This window comes from Hyperoodon ampullatus (genome assembly GCF_949752795.1).
Source record: "Hyperoodon ampullatus genome assembly, chromosome: 1".
NCBI lineage: Eukaryota > Metazoa > Chordata > Mammalia > Artiodactyla > Ziphiidae > Hyperoodon > Hyperoodon ampullatus.
Window position 1 is genome coordinate 9,639,763 of NC_136914.1, and position 24,734 is coordinate 9,664,496.

Below are 24,734 nucleotides of genomic sequence, written 5' to 3' on the forward strand. Positions count from 1 at the left end.
TCTGTTTTTTATATGTTAAATAATGTATTCAAAATTCATTACGAGAGATTAATATTACAGTGTATGGAGGGGTTTCCTTGTAAACATTTACTATCTTAGGTGCACGTTTTATGCAGCATTTAAGCGGAAGACAGTTGGAGCTGTGTACTGTGCACTGTTGCCTCACGAAAGACAGTCGTGCTCTCTTTCTCTGTCATAATGGCATAGAAGACCTAACATAACAGTGCTGATGATTTCCAGGGTGCTGTGTTGGTATGTGTATGGGGCTTGGTGGATAGAGCAAGGGCAATATTTGGTTGCTTCCTTAGGCAACTGAGAAGACAGCTTCTTTTATGGAGGCTCCATTCCCCATAAAATGGTCAGTGTGAGAAGTAGGAAGAGACCGTTGGGAGTAAACGGACAGCACTTCCCCACCAGGTCCCATTGCCAGCACTTCCTCAGTCATTTTGAAGTTAAAAGAATTTTTCTTTTTTTTTTTTTTTTCTGCTGTCAAAACTAATGTTCTTTGTGTAAAAATCCAAATGTTAATGGCACGCCATGTAGAATGTTCCCTCATCCCCAGAGGTCATCACTGTTAAGTTTAAAATGACATTAGCAAAGGAAAAAGGTAAGAGAAGGAGTCAGATAGGGAGGAAAGGGAATAATAACATAGGAATAAGGTGTTTGATCAATGTTTGGTGTCTCCCTTCAATTCCCTAACTCTAATTTGAGTGCTTGTTGTGGGCCAAGAATGGCCAGGCACCCGGGAGGCAGAGGTAACTGGGATTTGGATGCTGTTCTCAGGAGTTTCCCTACAGTAGGGAAGAACATCTAATACCAGTGAGAAGGTACATGTGTCGAAAGAAGTATAGGTATGATGCTATAGGCATTCCGTTTTATTCCTGGCTGGGTAGGCAAAGCAGGAGTTTGAGAGTAAGAGGGCATTTGAACTCTGAAGAGCTTCTGGATGAGAAATGCCTAGGGTGCAGGGCATTTCCAAGTAGTGAAAATTGTGCGCAAGACAGATAAAGAAAGCAGTTGGGTTTGTGTGGAGCACGGAGCACACGAAGGTGGGAGGTGGTGAGAAATGTCCGAGGGCAGGCTGTGGTGTGCTCACGGGAGAGCATCACTGCCAGCCTCATTAGCTTGGAGCTGATACTTGAGGCCAGCATTTCTCAAAGCATTGCCTACAGGCCATTGCATCAGGAAAAATGCAGATCCCTGGCCTCTATTCCAGACCCAAATCAAAGTCTCTGCGCCTGGGGCCTGGGAATCTGGCATTGGGAAGTTTTTCAAGTTTTTTGAGGCAGGAAGTGAGCTATGTTTTGTTCACTGCTTTGAAGTGAGAATAGTGCCTGGTGTTTTTGTTAACTGGATGGATGGATGGATGAAAGAATCTCGTGTAAAGGTCGTTCGGAGGTGGATTAGACCAGAGGCAGGAAGACTAGTTCCAGTGGTTTTGAAAAAATTGTTTAATACACGGAGAAGTGGGCACACTATAGTAAGTGTAAAAAAAGGAAAGTAAGTATGGTATTATTCCAGTTTTGGTGACAAATATCCTCTGAAGATCTTTTCTCTAAATCTGCTCAAGACTACATTTTTTTTTCCGTGATTTTGAAACTGAGTTTTGCCCACAAAAATGGACACAAATTCATTTTCCTGAAGTTTGTAGTTTTTTTCCTCTTAGTTTATAAGCTTCTTTGAAGGCAAGAATTACATATTTTGTTGCTTTTGGACTTCCCGTGGTTACCTGTCAGTTTGGGGTGCCTAATTGATTAGTTTGTGTGTGTTGAGTGCATGTTAAAGCCGTATCGCATTATATGTAACAGGTAGGAAAGATTAAACACCAGAATGTTAACCGTTCTCTCTAGGTAGCAGTACTACTGGTGAGTTTTGTTTCCTTTGTAGAATATGAAGGAAACAACAAAGACCGTTTATTAATTTTTCATCAGAAAAAACCCACAGTGTCATTTTATAGTAATCTTTGTGCAGCAGTTCAGGCTCTTGGGCTATGAGGGTCCGAGAAAGGATAGCAGAGACATAGTGGGAGTGGAGAGAAGGGGACAAAGGGAGGAAATGAGGCGGTGTGAACCGAACTGAGACTGATGGGGGGGTCTGCAGGAGCGGGGAGGGCAGGTTGCTGCGGTTTTGAGCACTTGGGACAGGTGTCTCCTTGCCAGGGTGCTGGCCAGCCAGATTTGTTACCCTTAGGGCACCCCTCCCCAATCCGGTCAAACCTCCTCCAGGTGTTTCGGGTACCTGCCAAACAGGACAGTCGTTTGTTCTTCATTATTAGCAATAAATATTTATGTCTTCCTTTGTTTCTCTTTCTCCCTGATCTATGGAATGTATGAAATGAAAAGAGAAATATAGTTGATGGATAAACTCCATTGCTTCATCCAGTTCTCAGAGAAAGCATCTTTCTCCTTTTACTTAAAAGTACCGGTGGAACTTTTTGAAAAATGCCTCAGACTTTTTGCAAGAATATATTTTTGTCAGCTTTACGTAGGTGAAATTGACATACGATACATTTTTAAGCTTATAATTTGATGAAATTTGACAGATGTATACAGTTGTGTGACCGCCCACAGACATCGTATAGGACGTTTGCATCACTCCACAAAGTTTCTCATGCCCTCTGCACTTAATCCCCCCTCCCCCATATCCACTGATGTATTAAGTTTTGCCTTTTCTAGACGAAAAAAAATGGAATGATATACTTTATAGTCTTATATGGCTGGCTTCTTTCACTTAGCATAATGGAAACATTTTGAGATTCATCCGTGTTGTGTGTATCGGTAGTTCCTTTTTATTGCCGAGTGGTCATTCTCTGTATGGATGTACTGCAGTTTGTTTAGCAGTTTACCAGTTGATGGATATTTGAGTTCTTTCCAGTTTGCGGCTGTTATGATTAAAGCTGCTAAGAATATTTGCTTGCCAGTCTTTCTGTGGGCATATGTTTTCTCTTCTCTTGGATTAATACTACTGGGAGTGGAATTGCTGGATCATATGGTAAATTTATGTTTAGCTTAATGAGAAATTGCCAATCTGTTTTCCAAAGTGGCTATGCCATTTTGCTTTCTCATTAGCAATATATGAGAATTCCAATTGTTCTGCATCTCCCTCAATACTCAGTATGCTCAGCCTTTTAAATTGTAGCTGTGTTGGTGGTTGTATAGTGGTGTCTCATTGTGATCTTAACTTGCATTTCTCTAGTAATATTGAGAATCTTTTCATGTGTTTATTTGCCATCCATATATCTTTGTTGGTGAAATGTCTATTCATAGGTTTTGTCTTTTTTTTTATTACGTTGGTTTTATTGAATTATAAGAGTACTTTATATTGAGTGTAAATTCTGTACTGGATATCTATTCTTCAGTATTTTCTTCCAGTTTGTATCTTGTCTTTTAGTGTTCTTAATAGTGTCTTTTGAGGAACAAAAGTTTGCTTTGATGACTATTTAAGAACATTTAGATTCGTTTTTTTGATATAGTATAGTTCTTTAGTTAAAGTAGATTTTGTAGACACACTGTGCTCTTACCCACAATGAGGAAGTAGATTAAACATCATACAGAGCGCTGAGTAAATAAAATTATGGCCTTAAGGTAGAAGATACTGATAGAACATAGATTTTTTTTTTAATAATTAAAAATTGACCCTGGTTAGAGAAGAAGATACGATAGACAAGAAGATACATCATATATCGCATATGATAGATATGTGTACTTAACCAGACTACAACAGAATTTATTCTGAAGATTAAATATTTATAAAATGATACATTATTTGAGAGGTGGTATTTTGTTGACACTAGTAGAATAATTTTCCATTTTCTAAAGTGGATATATGGATTCTGCATAAAGTGGATATAGCCTGTGTTTATGATCTAAGCAGACTGGTTTCAGGGAAGGATTTCCTCTCTACCAGAGGGTGTCTTTTGTAGCAGTTTATGAGAAGCTGGGATTGTTAGGCAGAGGCCTATTTTAAGAAGTCTATTATAATATATGGCACCCATTTCATTTTGAAAAACAGAGCCAACTTTTGAGAACTATTGAAGTGCAGAGTCTTTGGGGGAAAGATGATTCTTTTCTGAGAGATCAAACCATCCTCTTAAAATCTTTCCATATCTCAAATTTGTTTTCTTTGAAGGAGAAAGTAGCAGCATTCATTTACCATAGCTCATTATTTTTAGTAACTCTTGGTATTAAGTCTTTACTAATTTCACAAGTAGTTTAGGAATACATTCTCATGGTGAAAGATTTAATACAGAATGAAGAGTGAAAATCTTTACATTTCCCTCATCTTGAATTTCCTGTCTCCACTGTCAACTTAGGTATATCCTTCCAGATCTCTTTCTATGAATATATGTATTTCTTGTTTTGCACAATAGGATTATTTCACCAACTTACTTTTTACACATGATAGTCTGAGTGATCTTTCCAAGTCAGTTCATCATTCTTTTGATGATTGCATGATGTTTCCATACATAGTTTGGATGAACCACAAAATTATTTAATTATTCCTTATCTATTAGTGGAATCTTGGGGCTATCTTTAAAAATTTTTTTAAACTATTACAAATAGCTATAGTGGACATCTTTGTTTATATACACTTTTGTGGACATATGAAATATTTCTTTAGGATAGATTTTTTTTTTTTTTTCTTTTTGGCTGCACAGTACAGCATGCAGGATCTTAGTTCCTCGGCCAGGGATCGAACCTGTGGCCCCCAGCAGTGGAAGCGCGGAGTCTTAACCACTGGACCGCCAGGGAACTCCCTAGGATAGATTTATACAAGTTGAATTGCTGGATCAAAGAGTATATGGATATTTGAATTTTTGATATATACTGGCCCTTTCCTTCTGAAAAGCTTAAGGACTTAAAAGCGACTCCTTTAGTACTAGAACTTCTACCACATGTTAAAGTGATGGCTGGGACACTGCTTTCTTGGTACCTTCCATCCTCCTGAAGGGAAGGAGCCTGCCCTTTTTCATCCTTCCTGATTCTTGAGTTCTGCTTCGGGTCTACATCCCGTTTTCGGGGCACGTATCCTGTGCTAGGCTCTGTTCTGGGTGCTAGGTTGGAGGGCAGAGTCTTTGCCTTAACAAGGTCTCAACTTAGAGATACTACTCCGTCATCTTGCCGCCTCAATAGGAACTCTTATTCTAGCTCTGTTACTAAGGATTTTTGCGACAGAAACTTGGGCTGCTTTTTAGTATATGTTATTATAGCCTGTCTTATAGAAATGTTTTTATAGTATTCACAATACTAACAGTATTAATGAGCTTTTCTAGCTAATTAGGTATATCGTATAAAGATATGTATTAAGGTATTGTAAAAAGTAGGAGACATTTATGTGCCAACTTTTTTTGTTCAATACAGGAATGGGTTGGACAAGTGGAAATAAGTGCCCTTTCTCTTATGTACAGGTGAGCACTGTAATAATGTAGGTAAACAAAAATAAAGTCAGTGGGAAATTAACGTTCCATTGTAGTCAAGTTGTTAAAATAGCAAAGCAGTTTTATGCCTTGGTTGTAAAAGCATCTTTTCTAATGTTTTGCTTTTTTAATTGCATCAGTTAGATTTTGACATTTAGGTATCAATGTATAGAGATTTTAATTTTCCAGATATTTTTGGAATGGAATATAAAAATTTTTCCAGGCCTATAAACTATATCACTTATCATCAGCCTTCTAGAGAAATGATTTCCTACTCTGAAGGCTGGTAGCGTTGAATGGCCACTAGAACAAAGGCAAAACACTATTGTCAATTTTACAACTTTTGCCCATTAGCGGAGCAGGTGAATGCTCTCTTTTTTCTTTTTGAAATGTCCTTATAAATATCACCTTCACGATTTCTCTGGTTTTGAGGTCTACTTTTAGAATTATATCTGAAGTTACATATATGCAAATTACATTTAAAATTTTATTTTTTTACGAGGATACTTTTATATAAGTATGTTACAGCTTAGTTATTCCATTACTATCTTTTGTTCGCTGCTCTATTTCCAGTGCCTAGAATATTGCTTGGTGTGTACTGGGCTCTTGAGTGAATGAATGAATGAGTGATTAAATCTCAATTCATGAAATATATTCCATCAGAAGTAATTTCTACATGTTATTTTCAGGAAAGATTTTATAATTTACCGGGAACCAAATGTTTCTCCTTCACAAGTAACTGAAAATAATTTTCCTGAAAAGGTAAGAATTTTTCTAAGTGTTTCTAAAGGATTTAAGTAGAGAACCACTCAGTTGCCATCTTGACTGCCTAAGCTGTAATTTTTAAGTGACTTTTTGAGTTTTTTTAAGTTCCTATTAATCATCTATGAGTTACATTATTTTGTATTTGTTTTTTCCCACAAATCACTATGTTGAACTCTATCATAACATTTTACTAGAGAAAAAAATTGAGATACTAGTGTATGTGATTAATTAGACTATTACTGTTTTACATCAATATAAACATTAAATAGAAAAATAACTTGTGAAAATGGGTTCTGCGATTGCATCCACAAATACTTTGGTAATTGTGATGTATTTCCCATTGTAAAGATAATTTACTGGCTAAGGTGCTATTATTTAGTCACAAAGCAGTAACAACTGAAAAATGATGTGAAACCTAGAAAGGGGACAAAAACATGATTCATTATTAGAGAACTTTGTTTTGGTATCATCCAGGCCAAGTTGAAGTGTCTTATCACCATGCAAATGGTGGTAAGGGGGCAGGGAACTGAGTGAAATAGACCTTTATAAGGACTTGCACGTTTCCAAGGTGCTTGGCTCTGGATCTGGCCTCTCCAGTATAATTTTTGGAATATGACGTAATCTAAGCAAAATCAGTGTGTATTTCTCTTAGCATAAGTGATTGACTTATGCTAATACACATAGCTAATACACATAAGACTTACATATACACATACAATGCACATAAGTGATTGACTATTTAGAAGGTACTTAAAACTGTAAAGCAGAAAAAATTTACCTTTGATTCTGCTTCTTAGAGGTAAGCATCATTAAAGTAAGGTTTTAGAATATTTTCTTACAGTCTTTTAACCCTCATCTTTAGGTAGTTGAAATCACGTTGTTTTCATATATTGTGTGTGATTTTTTGATCCCATAAGCATTTCCCCAAGTTATTACGAACTTTTGATTCATTGGCTGTGTAACATTTCAGCATATGGATGCATCATAGTTGACCACATTGGAGCTTTAGGTTACTTCTAAAATATTCACTTCCTACTAGGAAATTTACTTACTAGTAATTCAGAGATATTAGAGATGTAAGTTATTATGTAAATGTCATATATGAAGGGCTAAAAAGTGTATTTTATTTTTCCCTTTCAGGTATTACTGTGTTTTTCAAATGGCAATCATTATGATATTGTCTATCCGATAAAGTATAAAGAGAGCTCTGCTATGTGTCAGTGTAAGTAATCACCCTTGTGCTTATATAGGAAATTTTCTTCCTAAGCATTATAGTCTTAATGCAAACAAGTCAGGGCAAATACACTGTTTTATTGTAAAAATATATTTCTGAGATCCTTAGGTTACCAAAAATGTTAATACTTTAATAAAAACTTATTTCAGTAGGAAAAAAAAGGCACTAGTATAGATTAGAGTTTGGCTTATAAATACAAAGTTATTTTTTCTTGCAGTAATTAATTTCAGTAATAAGGATTTGTATGTGTTTTTAGAGCTGTTAGTGTATAGCTTGAAAATCTAAATGACAGAGGAAATCAGGTATTTGATCGTATTTGGCTCTAGACCTGGGTTTCTTGACCTTGGCACTCTTTTTTTTTTTTTTTTTTTTTTTTGCGGTACGCGGGCCTCTCACTGTTGTGGCCTCTCCCGTTGCGGAGCACAGGCTCCGAATGCGCAGACTCAGCAGCCATGGCTCACGGGCCCAGCCGCTCCGCGGCATGTGGGATCTTCCCGGACCGGGGCACGAACCCGTGTCCCCTGCATCGGCAGGCGGACTCTCAACCACTGCACCACCAGGGAAGCCCGACCTTGGCACTCTTAATATTTTGGGCCGGATAATTCTTTGTTTTGGGGGTTGTTTTGTGCATTGTAGGATGTTTAGTAGTATCTACTCTGTAGATGCCAGTAGCGCTCTCTCTCCCATGTGACAACCAAAAATGTCTCCGGATTTTGCCAAGTATTTCCTGGGAGGATAAAATACCCCTTCCTTCCCCAGTTGAGCATTACTGCTGTGGTAGCTCCTTCCTGCCTTCTTACTTTATCTCCTTTATCATCTCTTATGACAAAGTGCACATGACTCATACAAAGCAGTGGTGCTGGGCATGTGATGGACATTTTTCCTCTGTTCTTTAGCTGGGGGTGACCAGTAAAGACATGTGTAATGTAAAATTTTAAGTTGATCTATTTGAGATATGGGAGTCTAGCTGTCTGTATCCTGGGCTGTGTCCTCCGCCTGTCCCAGCTAGTCAAAATCTGGACATTTCAGCTTTGGGAAGGACAGCTCATGGCACCTACCTTTCCTGTACTTCTCAGAACCTGTGGTTTGGATGATATTGGGATGGATACAAGGTGGTCTGTGAGAAAGGGGGTCTCTTGGGGACTCATTTAGGGGGTGGGCACCATTGTCGATGAATTCTTTGTGGACTTGTTTGGGTAAGGTTCACTGGGAGAGTCCTGAACTCCCATGTGTAGGTTTTGAATGTTTGGTAGTATATATTTCTATGTTTTCTGGAGTTTTTTTTTTTCTTCTTTTTTTAAAGCAAAGAAGTTGTCTAAATACGCTTCAGTGGCTGCTGAGAATACATTTTACAATGGTTTCTTTTTAGTCCATCATGAAAAATTATCTTCTTTCGAGCAATCTTAATGTTCCTTATGTTTTCCATCCAAGCCTCCTTAGGTTGGGCAGGTTGTGCGACATCTCTAGTTCTCAGTTTCTTCATGTGTACAGTTAGAATAAGAACACTTCACTGTGCTGGCATTAAATATGAAGGTGGTATGTAAAGGCTTAGCACAGAGTGTGGGATGTAGTCATTGCTCACTGTGCACGTTTAATTTTATCATACTTGGTTCAAAGTTGTGATACCTTTTTGTGTTATTGTTAGTTTTAAAAATGTCAGTATATTATATAATGGTTTTTGAACTAATTAACTGCAAAGACAGAAATCTAGTTCCTCTCTATCTAGGTTGTGTTATTGCTCATAAGGCGTTACAGGTATTTAGTTAGGATTTGGAAGCCCGGGCAATCTCAATGTTAATGTTAAAACGTAAAGTGAGTTAATATTGTGTAACATCTCTCTCTTGTTAATTGCAGCTCTGCTTTATGAATTGTTGTATGAGAAGGTATTTAAAACTGATGTTAGTAAAATCTTGATGGGACTAGACACCTCTGAAGTAGCTGATGAAAACAGCAGTGAAATATCAGATTCAGAGGATGACAGTTGCAAGTAAGAGTGAATTTCAGTCCTGAAATATCTTTGTAGTGCCATACAAAGAAACAGTTCAGTAAATGTTTCTGCGTGGAGTAGCCTCACATATTGAGGTATTATTGTATTCCTAAAATACAGCAATACAGAAACTTATGCAGTAAGTTTCTTTTTTCCTGCCACTAATTTTATCTCATTTCTATTGTAGGACTGTTTCTTTTGAAAGTTGATTTTGTTTGTTTCTTTGTTTATTTTTGCTAAGCATCTATTTCTGTGTAATCGTGATGCACATATCTCTGAAATAGATTTGGTCCTGCCGATACGTGTGTATATTCTAAAATTTTAAGGTTAACCTGTCAATTGCTTACATATCCAGTGATGAAAACGGCCATTTTGATTTCCTTCTTTCTTTTATTGTTTTCTTTCTTAGATAATGCCGCCTCCTTTTCTTTTTATATAATAAAAATCCCAAGTTGGGGTATAAGTATGTGAACAGCTTTGGATAATGCCTTTGTTTATGTTGCGAATAAACACCTTTTAACTTAGAGTCTGCAGCTTATTTTTCTTTTCCACTTAAGACATATAGGGTAGTGGTTGAGAGCTTGGGCTGTGGACATCCTAACCTGGTTTCATTCCTGGCTTCCTGCCAACTAACTGAACTTGGGGCAAGTTACTTAAATTCACTAAGAAGCGTCAATTCTATAGGTATAAAATGAGGATATATTAGTATTTTTTAAAGTGGAGAATTTATAAGAATTAAATGAGACAACATGTAGAATGCACAGCCTAGTTCCTAGGTATAGTATCCAACGTAAGTTAGTTTTTATCAGTGACGTTAAGAAGCTTACTCTGTATTTTATAAGAACCGACCTATTTCATTCTTGGTGAAGCTAAAAGTATATCATTCCTTTTGTATGAGAGTATGAAAGTACCCTTCTTGGCGTCACATACTGTGAAACTAGAGAAAAATGAAATTAAGCCTCAGGATATCTAATTCTTTATTAAACACTTAAATATATCTCTATTTGTAATTCCCAGCATTTCTTGAATTAAATTGGAGATCCTGATTGAAAATTTGGTTGACTACCATTTTTACATAAGAAAGAAATGTCAGATTAAAATCTGGGTCTCCCATTGTAAATTTAATCCTAGAATAGACTAACTAACTTTGCACAGATGGAAATTCTGCTGCATGGTTTTCTCCAGGTGCCTAGTATGATTAAGGCATGTCATTGAGCATAGGGGAGTTTTGAGGGAGAATGAATAACTAGCTTGTTGTAGCTTATTAACTTTACTTGGTGTGTGGGGACTTCCAGCAGATGCCCTTTGGTTGCTGCTGCAGTTTTAGCAACAGCTGGGTCTGGGATGGCAGCTGGAAGGTGAAGCAGGCAAAGTGTAGTGTAGAGGCTAGTAAGTTGGAGAAGTTTACCAGGGATGGTGTGCTCATCGTAATGATCAGTTTTCCTTTTTATACTATAGTATTGAAGCCCTTGGAACGTGGAAGCCTTCGTAATTAATTTTTTCTTGCATTATTAGGATTTCCTTTTACTTGTGTCATGTCTGGCTTAGGGAGGACCAAGCTTCATTTAGGGAAGAATGCTACATAATCATGGCAAGATAGATAGGCATAGTGTGTAATATCCAGGCACTATGCTCCTGTGCCTGGATCTTTTCACATTCATATCGCTCAATCCTGAAGTATTAGAAATTAGGGTGCTTTTTTAGTCCAGACTCTAAATACTTGGGGTCTCTTAAATGATGCTGCATTTAAGGGTTATAGATTTGGAGATTGTCCTAAAGACTAGAGATTGGTTTATTAAGGAGGAGGAATTATACGACAGAAGAGTACAGGTAGCCTCTCACCTCATCCCCCACTCAACTTGCCATCAACTTGTCCAGCCTCTTGCCTACCCCTGGGTCTTTGCACTTGCTATCCCTTCTGCTTGCAATACTAAATAGCCGTATGGTTTGCTGTCTCATCACATTTAATTCTTTACTCAAAAAGACATCTTCCTTCATCCCATTTTTTATTATTTGATCCTAGGTCTCAAAACTAATTTTTTCCTACCTTTTTTCCCCCAAAAGCACTTAGCAGCATTTAACATACTGGTTGCTTATTTAGTTGGCGTCTACTCTTACCCGACTGTAGCGGTAATATTTTGTTTAATGGAGCCTCATCTATATTTTGAAAGGAAATTTTTACATTAAATGTTTTTATGAACTCAGTTATTCTACCAACCCAAATTTCGTAGTTTATTTCTGTTTCTCTCTTCTTGATGATCGAGTCAGTAAGAATTACTGATAAAAATCTTTGACCTGTATACATACACACATACACACATGTACATATATGCATATACATATATATGTATATATGCACAGTTATACTAAAACTTGTTTGAGCTCCTTGGAATATATATAGGTTTGACTTTTTGAAATATAACTGGGATTTTATATGACATTAGAACAAGTTAACTGCATGCAAACATTTTTGTGCTCCTAATGATGGCTGTATTTCTTCCTTTGTAGGAGTAAAACTACCACTGTTAATGATGTGAATGGATTTAAAGCTTTGCCAAGTGATCAGGTATTTTTATTTAATGGTTTTTAGCTACCTCTTCAATATAAGAAAGTATATGAATTTATAGCCTTAATTTTTTTTCTCTTTTCTGGTACATTTTCAATAGAGTCAGGATCATCTACTAGTAAGACATTTTTTGGTGACCTTTTAAATTTTTAAAGTTTTCTTCTTCATTTGATTTTACTCTGATACATATCTCAAACATGTTTTAAAAGCATTTCTCTGTTGATTGGACTTCCTGACTTTGTTTATTTAGCACCCGAAAAGCAATGGGAACTCTCCTAGCCTTCCTTTGTCTAGAAAGGTTCTTAAGTCACTCAGTCCAGCAGTCTATAGAAATGTGGAATATGAAATTTGGCTGAAGTCTAAACAAGGTGAGTTAAAAAATCTGTGTATTTTCCATAAATTTGCTTTGAGGCCCTTGAAAATGATTATGTCAACTTACTATAATGCTGATATTCTTTACAGCTCAACAAAAACATGATTATTCCATTGCTGCTGGCTTACAGTATGAAGTTGGAGACAAATGCCAAGTAAGTGATTATGCAGAGGAAGAGAAGATTTTACTTGAAATCTTATTTATTGTAATAGGAATCAAGAAAACAGCTCAAGTTTGGATGTGTTGTTAATTTGGGATTTCAGAATATATTGTGTGTACATTTTAATAGTTATAAATATTTAGCTTTTGAATACATTACCAAAGTCAAATATATCTAAAACCATGGCGTCCCATCACATGATCTTTAAAATAATTCAGTCTTTGATATTACTTGCTTCAAAGAAGTAACAGTAACATTTTAGGTTTTTAGATATTTTCATTACAGTTGACAAATAATTTATTGAAATTGATTCAAACTTGACATTATAGGTCAATTTGGTTTATGGAAGGCATCCTGGAAGATTCTGATAATACAGTTTTTTGTTGGATTGAGATAAGAAAGTGAACAGTAAGAGAAGTTTTTGCCATTTACTTTGAATAAGCTGCTGCTTTGGGCTTAAAACTGTTGATTGTTAAGGGGGAAAGCTGTGTTTCACTAAGAAACACTTAGATCAGTATTTCTTACGTGGAGTGACTTTGCAGCCCTACCTCCCATTTAGCAATGTCTGCAGACATTCTTATTGTTATAGCAGGGAAGGTGTGACTGGTATCTAGTGGGTGGGGGCCAGGCATGGTGCCAGACGTCCTAGAACGCACAGGACGGCACCCCAGCAAAGAATCATCTAGTCCCAAGTGTTAATAATGCCAAGACTGGAGAAACCTTTATGAAAAAATATTACTCTTTCTAAAACAAAAACAACACACACACAAAAATAATAATTGCTATTTGGAAGATAATTTTCATCAAAAATGGTCTTCATCAAAAAGTGTTGCCTTTTTAAAACTGTTTTAAAATAGCCATTGACAAACATTTCTTCTTGACTTGTGGAGGAAACACTTGTTCCTTGGTGATAAAGTGGTTTGTGAAAAGTGTCTGGGGGACCAGGATTATTTCTGGAGGTCAGTGACAGACTTTACCTTAAGAACTTTTAATAGTGTTCTGATTTGGGGGTATTTTTAAAGGAGAGGAAGAAGAGGATATGATTCATTTAGGTTCTTCCTTACACGATTGTCAGAAATGTGCCCTAGTCACAACAGAATTGGGAGATCTTTTACTATAGAGATTTGGGGAACTTGGAACAGAACAAAAGAGAAGAGTAAAGCCAGGGCTTAGGGCACTCCCTCCCTCCCTAACCCCACTCAGTAGAGAAGAGAAGATTGCTTGTTTTATGCTGCATCGCTAAAATTATGTTACTTGTTAAATTTTAAGTCAAGCGTATTTGCTTTGAGATTTCGGTTGCTTTTGTAAAGCAGATGCTGTTGATAAGGTAGATGGTAAAGCAGGTACTTGTTTTAATTTTTTCCTTTTTAGAGTACTTTCTATTTCTACCCCTTGACTATTTCACTTGGATAAAATTAAATTGAAATTTTATTATGGAAACTGCTGTGACTCAAAGGTGACTTTTATTTACTCAAGCAAGCTTGTAAATGTAGTTTAAACTTCTAATAAAAACTAACTTCAGAAAAATATTTTTTATTCTTAAACTCTGGAAGAGAGGAAAAGCAGTGTCCTGCTGTGACTGAAGGACGAAACCTCGGCTTGAGGACTTTGATCCACAGTTGGCCGTTCCTCTGCGTCTGGGTGTGGAGGGCTGACTGTACTGTGCCATTTTACATAAGGGAGTCGAGCATCCAGGGGTTCTGGAACCAGTCCCCCGCGGATGCCGGGGGCCAACTGTACTGATGAAAAAGGCGGAGGTGGCTTCATGCAGGGCTGTGTCCCTCAGGCTCCCAGTGCAGTGGTTAGCGGCGCCCTGTGCTGCGTGTGCCGTTTGACTGCAGGAGGAGACCTGAAGGCTTATCGTCCTGTTAAGATTTGCTGTTGTGTAATAACCAATTGTATGTCAGAGAAGAGGTGACGGACCTGTTTTTAGGGAGAAAAAGGTCACATTTACATGTGACAATATTGTAAATATTGGAAAAGTGAGAAGACAATAGTGATTTTAATAATAGTTGTTCTCCTTTGTTGAGTGGTTGCTGTGTGCAGGCTGGTGTCCTTTATATATATATCATGTGTACCTCATTCCACCTCCATGGGTCCTATGATGTAGGTACTATAAATAGCCCCATCTTACATATGAGGACACTGGAGCATGAGATAAGTCACTTGCCCAAGGTCATATTGCTGGTAAGTAGAAAAGCGGGGCCCGGAATCCTGGTGTGTGTGGTGCCACAGCCCTGCCTTCAGAACCAAGACAATTTAGAAAAAACTTGGAAGGATAAACAAAGAAAAGTATTTTGGATGGAGGTACATAGGTCTGGGAGGTCAGAGGCAATATTATTGTGTACCTTTTGAACTTTGTTTTGTTTTTAACTGTGTATGTTCATTTTCTCTTTAGTTGAAAATGAAATAACAGTTTAAAAACTGATGGTTGATGCGAAAGAATCAGGTGACTGATTTTTCTTTGCGGAATCGTTCAACAGGTTAGGTTGGATCACAATGGAAAATTTTCTAATGCAGACTTTCAAGGGGTTCACTCTGAGAACGGGCCAGTTTTGGTCGAAGAACTTGGAAAGAAGTATGTACTGCTCTTCAGCTAAGGTGTTCATTCACCGTCTCTTCCACTTAGCCTAATGTATAATCATGAGCATTTCTAAATGTCCCTGTGTATTTGCAAATTCATTTAAATGTATTGCCTGTGTGTAGAGAAATATATTTGTGTAGATCTTGTAGAAAAATAGTTTGAGTTCAAATTTAGTGTTATCCGTGTTAAGGTATTTTAAATAAAAAATATTTGTTTTGTTGCTTACTGTTTAAAATGTGCCATTCTTCACTAAGGCCATTTGGAAAATCAACCGTATTGTAGCTGTGAAGTGGGGACTTTGGAGGACAGGGACCACATTCATTTCTAATTTCATTCATTGCCGCCTTGCGTGCAGTCTTCAGTAAATGGTTATCTGATGGAGGAGTGAAATACTTGCTATTATACAGTGTTACTTAGAGCAACTTTTGTTTCAGTTGCTGCTGCCTTCATTAGAGGAAAAGGTAGTAAATCACACCTAAACTTTACTGTGGAAAATATCAAACATACACATATGTGAGGAGGATAGTCCAGTGAACCCCAATGTAACTATCACCCTATTTTAACAACTAACAGCAGGCTTGGCAGTCTTTTCTAATCTCTTCTCCCTAACCCCTTTAAAAAAGATGCGGGTGGAATTAGAATATTTGAAAGCAAATCCCAGACATCACACCATTGCTCACAGACACATAGATGCCTCTGTGTGTCTCTAACACAGGAAAGACTCCTCGCTTCCCCGTCCTTAGCTACAGTACTTTCATCACATCCCACAGAGTAATAGTCTTCCCTTCTTTATCTAATCTTTTGTTTAGGTTATGATTACGGCCTTTTAGTCTTCTGTCCTTGTAGGTTAGAAAATGTGCTTTTGATTTACGTTGTCTTATTTGATTAGAGTTACATCTGGGTTGCTGAATGCTTTGTACTTTAATGTGTTTTCAATATAAGAACTAAACCTGGGAATTCTTAGGTAAATGGAAAGTAAAATATTTATGCAGAATACTTAAGTGGATGGTCTTGGGGGGAGGAGCACGATAAATTACTGCAAGTCTTTTCCTTCCTTTTAAAGAGTCTCCCCGAAGAACCTCAGACCGCCTTCCTCGGAAAGCTGGAACACGGTGGCAGGGAAGAAGATGAAAAAACCTCCTTCCGGACAGAACTTCCATTGTGGTAGGAGCACGCCAGGTTACCCTTTCTCTGGGGAGGGGACGGTGCTTGGGGGGTGTCTATAATGGGAAGATTACGAGGCAGTTTGGCTCTTGCCACAGACGCGGACTACAGAGGACCCAAGGCCCCGGCGAAGCCAGGAAAAGCCCCGCCCGTGCTGCCACCTCGCCTGCAGCACCCTCCGGGGCTGAGGCAGCGCGCACCCCCCGGCCACTCTGCAGCGCCGCAGTCTCAGAAGCCCTCCAGTGAGCACAGAAGTCTGAGCAGGACACCCACACAGGCCACAAGGTAACCGTCCCGAAGGCAGGAGAGCTAGAAACTAAGTGAGAAGCATCTCTTTTACTTTTCTGTGTCACATGCTTTTAAAAAGTTACAGTTTTTGTTCGTACACTTGTCTACAGCGTGACATTAAAAGTATCGTTGATAGAATAACGTGAGGATTTCAGTTCTTTATAGCTCTCTTGAAACAAATCAGAGTAATTTGGTAGGGTCAGACATCTTTGTTTCTGAATAACTTTTTTCAAATGATTTAGATCGTAACCTGGCACCCTCAAAGAGTTTTCCGGTAGCTTGTAAATGTGTTAAATACTGAATTCCAAACTGCAGCCCGAATTCCTTGCAGGGTGAGGATATTCCCCTTTACATAGGAACTTAAATCAACCCAAACGGTCAGCTTACTTTGTTCCGACAAGTTTGGATTGTTTGTTGTAATGTGTCTAATACTGAACAGGTTGCTGTGATCACGAATTACCAGCATTCTGACTGAATATTCAGAGGCAGATGAACTTCAGGGTCGTAGTTTCCTGTGCCGTGGATTTAAATTTCTCCCTAATCTGCCCTTCCTTGGAGTAGTAGTTACAGAGTAGTTTATATTCTTTGGAGGAGCTTTATTGGAGAAGGTGTGTCTTAAGTGGAGGCTGTCCTCTTCCTGTGAACTTGGCCACGTCTCCTGTGGGTGCTTGTGGCTCATCTTCCCCATCCAAGCTTGATCTCCCCGATCATCTGAACAGCTCCAGCATCTGCTTATGTGCTTGCTAAGCTCTGGTCTTTAGTTTCTTTCTTTTTGGCATTTGGGCATTCCCCTTTCTTGGGAACGTACTTAACATTTTGTCATTAAAGACAGTTTATGGAACATCTTTAAGACAGAGTTGCAGGTTCTTAGGCTGACATGGTACCAATACTGTGTAGTTTCCTGGGGCTGTGGTAGCATAGTACCACGGACTGGCTTAAAGCAACAGCAGTGTACTCTCTTACAGTCCTGAAGGTTGCAAGTCTGAAATCCAGGTGTCAGTAGCGCCGTGCCCTCTCTGAAGGTTCTAGGGGAGGGTCTGTTCCAGGCCTCTCCTACTTCTGGTGTTGTCCACAGTCCTTCGTGTTCCTTGGCTTGTAGATGTATCTCTCTAGTCTCTGCCTGCATCATCACGTGGTGTTCTCCCTGGGTGTCTGTGTCTCTTCTAGTAAGGAACCGGTTACAGTGGGTTTAGGGCCCACCCTACTCCGCTATGATCCCATCTTAATGGGATTACTTCTGCAGAGACCCTATTTATAAAGTCACATGCACAGATACGAGGGGTCAGGACTTGAACATATCTTTTTTGGGAGATGCAATTCAATTCATAACAAATACCAGTATTTCCCATCCATTACAGTTTTCTTTTTAATTGAGCCAGCTGTTCAGGATAGCAAATTAATTGATATTGTTCAAAATCCAAAACACTGAAAAGTTTGTTCTGATAATTCTCCTTCCTATCCCTGTTGTCCCAGTTGTCTAGCTTCCTCTGCAGAGGCATCCAGTGTTAACAGATTCTTGTGTATCCTTGAAAGGATGCTTATATGTGCGTAAAAAGTACATATGTATTCATAATCCAGTTATCCAAAAGTTCTAATGAGAACAGATGATTAAAAATCAATCATAAGAAAGAATTCCCCCATCCCTCAAGGGTGGTCACTAGACACACAACCCTGAGAAATGGCCTGGGTACAGAGTAATCAGGGCCGTGTGTTCTTGGCACACCCAGCAACAGTGTGCAGGGGCATTCGGGGCCCATGGTGGGTTAGCCTCCCCCAACAGATAGCACTTATGTCACTAAATCACCTAGTTGTGGCTGAAATCTGATGTGTGGACATTGACCAGACTCCACTAGCATCTGGTGGTATCTTACCCAGTACAGGCAAAGTACCTAAGAGGACTAACTTACTTTGAATATTAGCTTTGGAAACCTAAAAATGTGAAGTCAATATAGGAAGGTCATGGACAGAAATGAGATTTCTTTAAAAAATAAAGTTCTCATATTTTAATAGACTAGAAGAGCCTTTTTTTCTCTTGAACAGAGGATACTCTTTAATGTCTTAAAATTTAAAAAAAAGAACATACACAGACTACCAAATGACTAATTTAAATACACTTTTGTTTACCACAAACTGAATTTTTATCCAGTGTGTTTCTAGGGTTTTGTCCAGTCTGTTAGGAATTAGAATGATCAGACGGACGTGGTCCTTTTCTTGTTTATGTGTTAGCTACCTATTACTTGGTGTATAAAACACTTGATGGCAGAAGGCAGTGGAGAGAACATAGACATAAATGTAGCTTTGGAGAATTTTGACACTGTGATTATGTACGAGCGTAGTTGTACTTGCAGTTAGTAAGCCTTCTAGCCTGTGGGCGTGAGAATGAATTTTACTAGTGTGTTAAATTTAGAGACTGCTGATGGTTGAATATTAAAAGTAAGATTCTAAAAAATTCTAGTCAAAATTTAGAATTTTATAGCTAACACTCCAGTTGATTTAAGTCCATTAGAATTTATCTTGACTTCATTTCTAATATTTAACACATTAGTTTGGAATTCTCATTATAGAATAAAAAGAGCAGTGATGTTGGGCGTGAGACCTTCATGACCTCTCGCTTTTTAAATTTCTTTCTCATTGATATTGTCTCTTCCTTTGGAGAAAACAAAACAAAGTGTAACAAAAGCCAAGCAGGATTGCCATGTATGCTTTCATTATGCAGGTGCCGAAAATGATAGACGTGTCCGTGCTGAATATTTCCCCTCCCGCTAGGCTCAGATAGGAAGGTTCTCTGTGGTGTGTGAGGGTGAGATGTGGGCTTCGGGTGATAGAGCGCGGAGGTTAGGGAGTGTGGACTTTCTGGAGACTCCTGGCACTAGCTGAGTCATCTCTGAAATCTTTGCCCACTGGGGTTTGAGAAGGACTGGTCTAAGATTGAGGGTCCAGGTTTGCTCCCCGTCTTTTTCCCTAATAACTCTGGGGTTGACATGTGCCCCATTGGAATTAGGGTGTGATTTTAAGTGGGACTGAGGACATGAAATGGCTGTTCTTTATTTCAGAGGTAGGAGAATCAGGTGGAATCAGTTGTGTCCTTCCCACTCTTTTTAGGGAGCTGCATCTTTTCAGTATATTTTCTCTGTTGGCTTTGGGTTTTCATTTCCCACTGTGGTGGAACTATTAGACAAAGTATAGAAATAGTATTCATATTGCCTATAATAATTTTAATTCATATAAAAATGTTAGGGTTATGTTATAGGCTACTAGACTCTATTCATGAATTTTTTGTCTCCTTTGACCAAAGTTACTGAAATGACAGCAGTCTGTTTTTTTTTTTTGAGAGTGAAAAACATTCTCAAATTTTTAATTACACCTCACCATTTCCACACAATCTTAATGATGCATTTTTCAGAATTTTTCTTTTTCTTTTTTTTTGTGTGTGTGTTAGTTTCTGCTTTATAAGAGAGTGAATCAGTTATACATATACATCTGTTCCCATATCCCCTCCCTCTTGCGTCTCCCTCCCACCCTCCCTATCCCACCCCTCTTGACAGCAGTCTTATCTGCAGTTAGTATCTAGCCTGGTGCATTTTTTTCTTCTTTTCACCTTTCATCCTCCCTTGGGAGTGTCATTAAAAAGCAGGAGGATGGTCGTGGTGTCTCTTTGAACGTTGTCCTTTACTTAGAACAGAAAATTAGAGTGCTTTTGAGGCCTAAACTAGTAACCTTCCCTTTCCTTTGAAAGAGAATTCTTATGAAAGTATTGGAATATGGCGTAAAGAAAATATACAGTGCTTACATTTATGCCTTCCTGTATCACTTGGAAGTGAGTTATATTTTTCTTTTCTTTCCACCCTATTTTAAGTTTGTCTTCTTGACTCTGAAATGTAGCCTAATGCTCCAGGGGCTTCTGTTTCCTAAACATTTATTAATCAGGCAGCTAAAAGTTCTGTAATCTCACAGTGTAGCTAAACTGGTCAAATATTTGAATTGCTCAAAGCGTTGTTTTATATTATTTTAGGTACTCAGTACATTTTGTCTTTTTTTTTTTTTTTTTTTTTCATGACAAGAATGTTTTGTTTGACAGGAAACCTGATCGTGAGAGAGCTGAGGATTTTGATGCCACGACTCGAGAATCTAACTATTTCGGCCTCTCTCCAGAAGAGCGCAGAGAGAAGCAAGCTATAGAAGAATCTCGTTTACTCTATGAGATTCAGAACAGGGATGAACAGGCTTTCCCAGCCCTTTCCGTATGTATATAAAAAGGGATTTTAAAAGTTATCCTTCAGAAGTCTTCCTTAATACAGTTTTTGTATTAAGCCATAGTTTTAAATGCTAGACTAGTAGTTTTTGTTTTTGTTTTTGTTTTTTGCGGTTCGCGGGCTTCTCACTGCTGTGGCCTCTCCCGTTGCGGAGCACAGGCTCCGGACGCGCAGGCTCAGCGGCCATGGCTCACGGGCCCAGCCGCTCCGCGGCATGCGGGATCTTCCCAGACCGGGGCATGAACCCGCGTCCCCTGCATCGGCAGGCGGACTCGCAACCACTGCGCCACCAGGGAAGCCCTAGACTAGTAGTTTTTAAACTGAAAGATAACGTGGTGATTATGCAGCTCCCCCTCTTTTTCATCTTTGTGAGTAAGGTGAGGTCTAAAGATATTTCTAGTTGGTGGCAGAGTTGAGGCAAGCAATAAATGGGTTATCTCACTTTAGTATTTTCTTTTTTTTAAAAAATTTATTTTATTTTTGGCTGCGTTGGGTCTTTGTTGCTGGGCGCAGGCTTTCTCTAGTTGTGGTGAGCAGGGGCTACTCTTCGTTGTGGTGCGCGGGCTTCTCATTGCGTGGCTTCTCTTGTTGCGGAGCACGGGCTCTAGGCACGCAGGCTTCAGTAGTTGTGGCTCGCGAGCTTAGTTGCTCTGTGGCATGTGGGAATCTTCCTGGCCCAGGGCTTGAACCTGTGTCCCCTGCGTTGGCAGGCGGATTCTTAACCACTGCGCCACCAGGGAAGCCCTAGTATTTTCTTTTGAACCAAAACTCATTTGTTTTTGCTAGCCAAAACCAGTAACTTTCCCTAAGCAGTAGAGGTTCATGATTCGGTTAACGAGATACATCTGTAAAACCAGGCAACTCTTTTCAGTGTCCCTTATTAAACATACCAGGAGAAGATTAACCTGGTACATGTAAATAAGAGCTGTTGTTCAGAGCGGTCACTGTTGGAGGTGGTAGTACGTGCAGCCCTGGGGCTTTGCCCTTGCTCCCTGTGTCAGACGCTGGGCTGTGATGGATGCTTCTCTGATGAGACAAGTGTTCCCTACCTTTAAGTTTCTTACTTCTTTTGGGGGAGTCAGAAGGGAAAACAGTTCTTGTGTAGAGTGAAGTAAATGCTGTGTGAGGAGGGGTCATTGGCAGCACCGGGCAAGGGTTAGCTACTTGAGTCTGGGGGCACTGGGCGCCCTGTGCCTATGGTCTGAAATATCGGTAAGTGACACCAAATGACCTGTGACGGAGAGTGGTGGTTGGAACACTTTCTTAACAGTGGATTAAACAAACAAAATGGAATGTTACAGGATGCTACCCAATATATATATCATATATATGATACATATATTGGCGTATATATATATCTCAATATGTATAATATGTATATAGGTATATATGTTTATACCAGTATAAAACATTAAAGCCCCACACACTCAATTTTTTGTACTCTGGCCTCTGTGGGATCCTTCAGAGGTGATGCTCAGTTGAAAACAGCTGACCTGGAACAGTATATATATAGTTCAGTCTGGCACAGGGATTGGAGTTCAGGAATTACTGGAAGAAGTGCCCAAATTCATATGTGAATTAGGCATGGTCTTTAGTCTCAGTATATTTATCTCTGTGATATATTATTTTTCCATAATATTTAGAAAATAAAAAACTACAAATCATTTAAGCTTCTACTCAGCTCTTTGTCCTTTTTTCAGTTAGTGAGTGGGGAGAAACAACTACTGTAATGTGGGAATAGATGGTGAAATTTTTTGATTATTAAAAATGGAGTCTTCGTACTCATTGTCTTTAAATAGGCATTTGATCCTGTCTTGGACTTGATAGCGACTCAGGTTTGTCTTGTAGAAAACGCCTGCCACAGGGGGCTGAGGTCGTCTTCTCAGCCGTGGGCAGCATTTACTCACAGATGCTAGAAGAGGAGAGACCTTCAGTGGTGATTTAGCTGAGAAGCCAGACTTATTCCAATCCCTGTGTTTCACCAGTTAGAAGTTGGAGCTCACTTGGAGCTTGGGTGATTTGTTGACAGTCAGTAGCATGTCAGTGGTAAGCGTCCTAGTGCACTGTACCTGCCCGTTTGCACTTGGGTGTTTTTCCCCCACCAAGGGCTGTGGCTCAGCTATGGCTGCTTTTGAAGGCTTTGTGCAGAGAATGGAAGTGTAAGTTGCAAAGTGAAGGTTTGGTCAGGGTGGTTTCCTGAAATATGGGCATATGAAGAAGCCTTCATACTAATTTAGGCCAAGCGTCTGATTGCCTTATTAGTAAGCCGATTACTATGGAGTATATAATATGAACCCTGGGTCCTATTTTTTTGTAGTTTGGGAAGTATAAAGATAGGGCTATGAATTTTGAGAGTTTTAGTTAGATGTATGAAGTAAGGTTAATTAGAAGATTTTGTTCATATATTTGTGAGTAAATCTTTAACCCAAAGTGTTGGGTTTTGTTTATTTTAAGAGCTCATCAGTCAGCCAGTCAGCTTCTCAGAGTAGCAACCCAGGCGTCCAGAGAAAATCATCACATGGAAGCGATAGAAAAGGAAGCAGGCGGAGAATGGACACCGAAGAAAGAAAAGATAAAGGTATGTTATTTCATCATTTGACAGATGCGAGAGATCTGTTTCTGGCTTAAAGTCAGACATGGGGAAAAGAACTTAACTTTTTAAATGATCAAGCAATGTACTGTCACGTCTCACTGTTGTAGAGAAGCGTTGACTCAAGCTAAATAAAGCACATTGTGTTATTCTGAAAACTCTATTATCCACTGACTAAACATGGTTCACATGGTACTTTTGGCTTTCTCTGTCTTCACGTTTTATTGTTGTGTCTTCGCACCTAACTAGTGAATGATGCCGTCTTTTTTATCCTGATCTGTTATAGACTCTGTCCATGGACATATTCCCTTGGATAAAAAGCCCGAGCCAGGCACATTGGAGGTAAACGTTTTAAATACTAATTGCGTCTCTTTCTTTTTCCTTAACATTGTGATAGTGTAGAAGGAGATGGAGATGATTTCATCATTTTATAACGAAGTGTTAGGGAATTAGAAAAGCAGAAGAAAATTGAGAAAACATTACAGTGCTTGAGAAGAATTCACTCACAAATTATAACCGTTTCTTCAAGGGTACCTTATGATGACCTATCTGAATTGGTGGAACATAGCTTAGCTTTTATTTTCCATTACTCTATAGTAGATTGAGATTTTTATGGGAAAAGTGCTGTTTTGAAACCATGCTCCCGATAAAAACTGCCCAGTAGTCTGATGTGATGAAGATGTGGAGGCACAACGCCCTACCTGTTGGAGCCCAGGTACAATGGAAAAGAGTAGTTGGTCGTCAGAGGGCTCAGGCAGGTGCGGGTAGGGGCAGCCATGGTTACCCCAGAATGTGGGTCTTTGAAATGCAAAAGTCTGTTTTTTTTTTTTTTGTTGTTCTTCCAAAGAATATTAGCAATGATAAATGTTCAAGAATTACATCACCGTCAAAGAAATTAGAGTGCCCACCTCCTACAGAACAAGTAAGTACATTGTAGCGTTTGACATTGACTGCTCCGTTCCCTGGGTTTCTTAACTCTTACTGTCATCATTAAAAAACAGAAGATACAGGAAATGGGAGAATTTACTCTTATCTAGTATCATAATTTGGAATACAATTATGATTTTTCTCTCATTCTGTTCTTGGTTAGTCTAGAATGTTCTCAAGTTTTAATGGAATGTTATTTTTATAATCACCATTGTCTGGACCTAGAAGCCATTCTTCTGAATTGATTTTGAATAAGTTTGTATCTGGCACCTTGTGTTGCCTTTGTGGTGAGTTGGCTTGAACATGAGATTTTTGAAGGGAAATTATGAATTTCTGTTTTATTTCAAAACTTTAAAGGAGAGTTAGACAACTCTGCATGCTTCACAGTTATTTCATAGAAGGGAGGCAATGTAATGATTGAAGAGAT

At 38.7% G+C, this 24,734-nt stretch overlaps 1 protein-coding gene across 2 annotated transcripts in view; it reads left to right on the forward strand.

Moving 5' to 3' along the window:
* OTUD4 (OTU deubiquitinase 4) overlaps positions 1-24,734 on the forward strand; it is a gene marked incomplete at both ends in the record, with an annotated part of 37,700 nt that overhangs the window by 7,426 nt on the left and 5,540 nt on the right. For both annotated transcript variants that reach the window (XM_079709219.1, XM_079709220.1), the window contains 14 exons: positions 5,361-5,407; positions 6,106-6,178; positions 7,322-7,403; positions 9,270-9,402; positions 11,911-11,968; positions 12,219-12,336; positions 12,431-12,495; positions 14,985-15,079; positions 16,149-16,249; positions 16,348-16,534; positions 20,616-20,778; positions 23,245-23,368; positions 23,667-23,722; positions 24,228-24,302. In XM_079709219.1, coding sequence (XP_079565345.1) covers positions 5,361-5,407; positions 6,106-6,178; positions 7,322-7,403; positions 9,270-9,402; positions 11,911-11,968; positions 12,219-12,336; positions 12,431-12,495; positions 14,985-15,079; positions 16,149-16,249; positions 16,348-16,534; positions 20,616-20,778; positions 23,245-23,368; positions 23,667-23,722; positions 24,228-24,302 — 1,377 coding nt within the window. The remainder of the gene's footprint in view (positions 1-5,360; positions 5,408-6,105; positions 6,179-7,321; positions 7,404-9,269; positions 9,403-11,910; positions 11,969-12,218; positions 12,337-12,430; positions 12,496-14,984; positions 15,080-16,148; positions 16,250-16,347; positions 16,535-20,615; positions 20,779-23,244; positions 23,369-23,666; positions 23,723-24,227; positions 24,303-24,734) is intronic.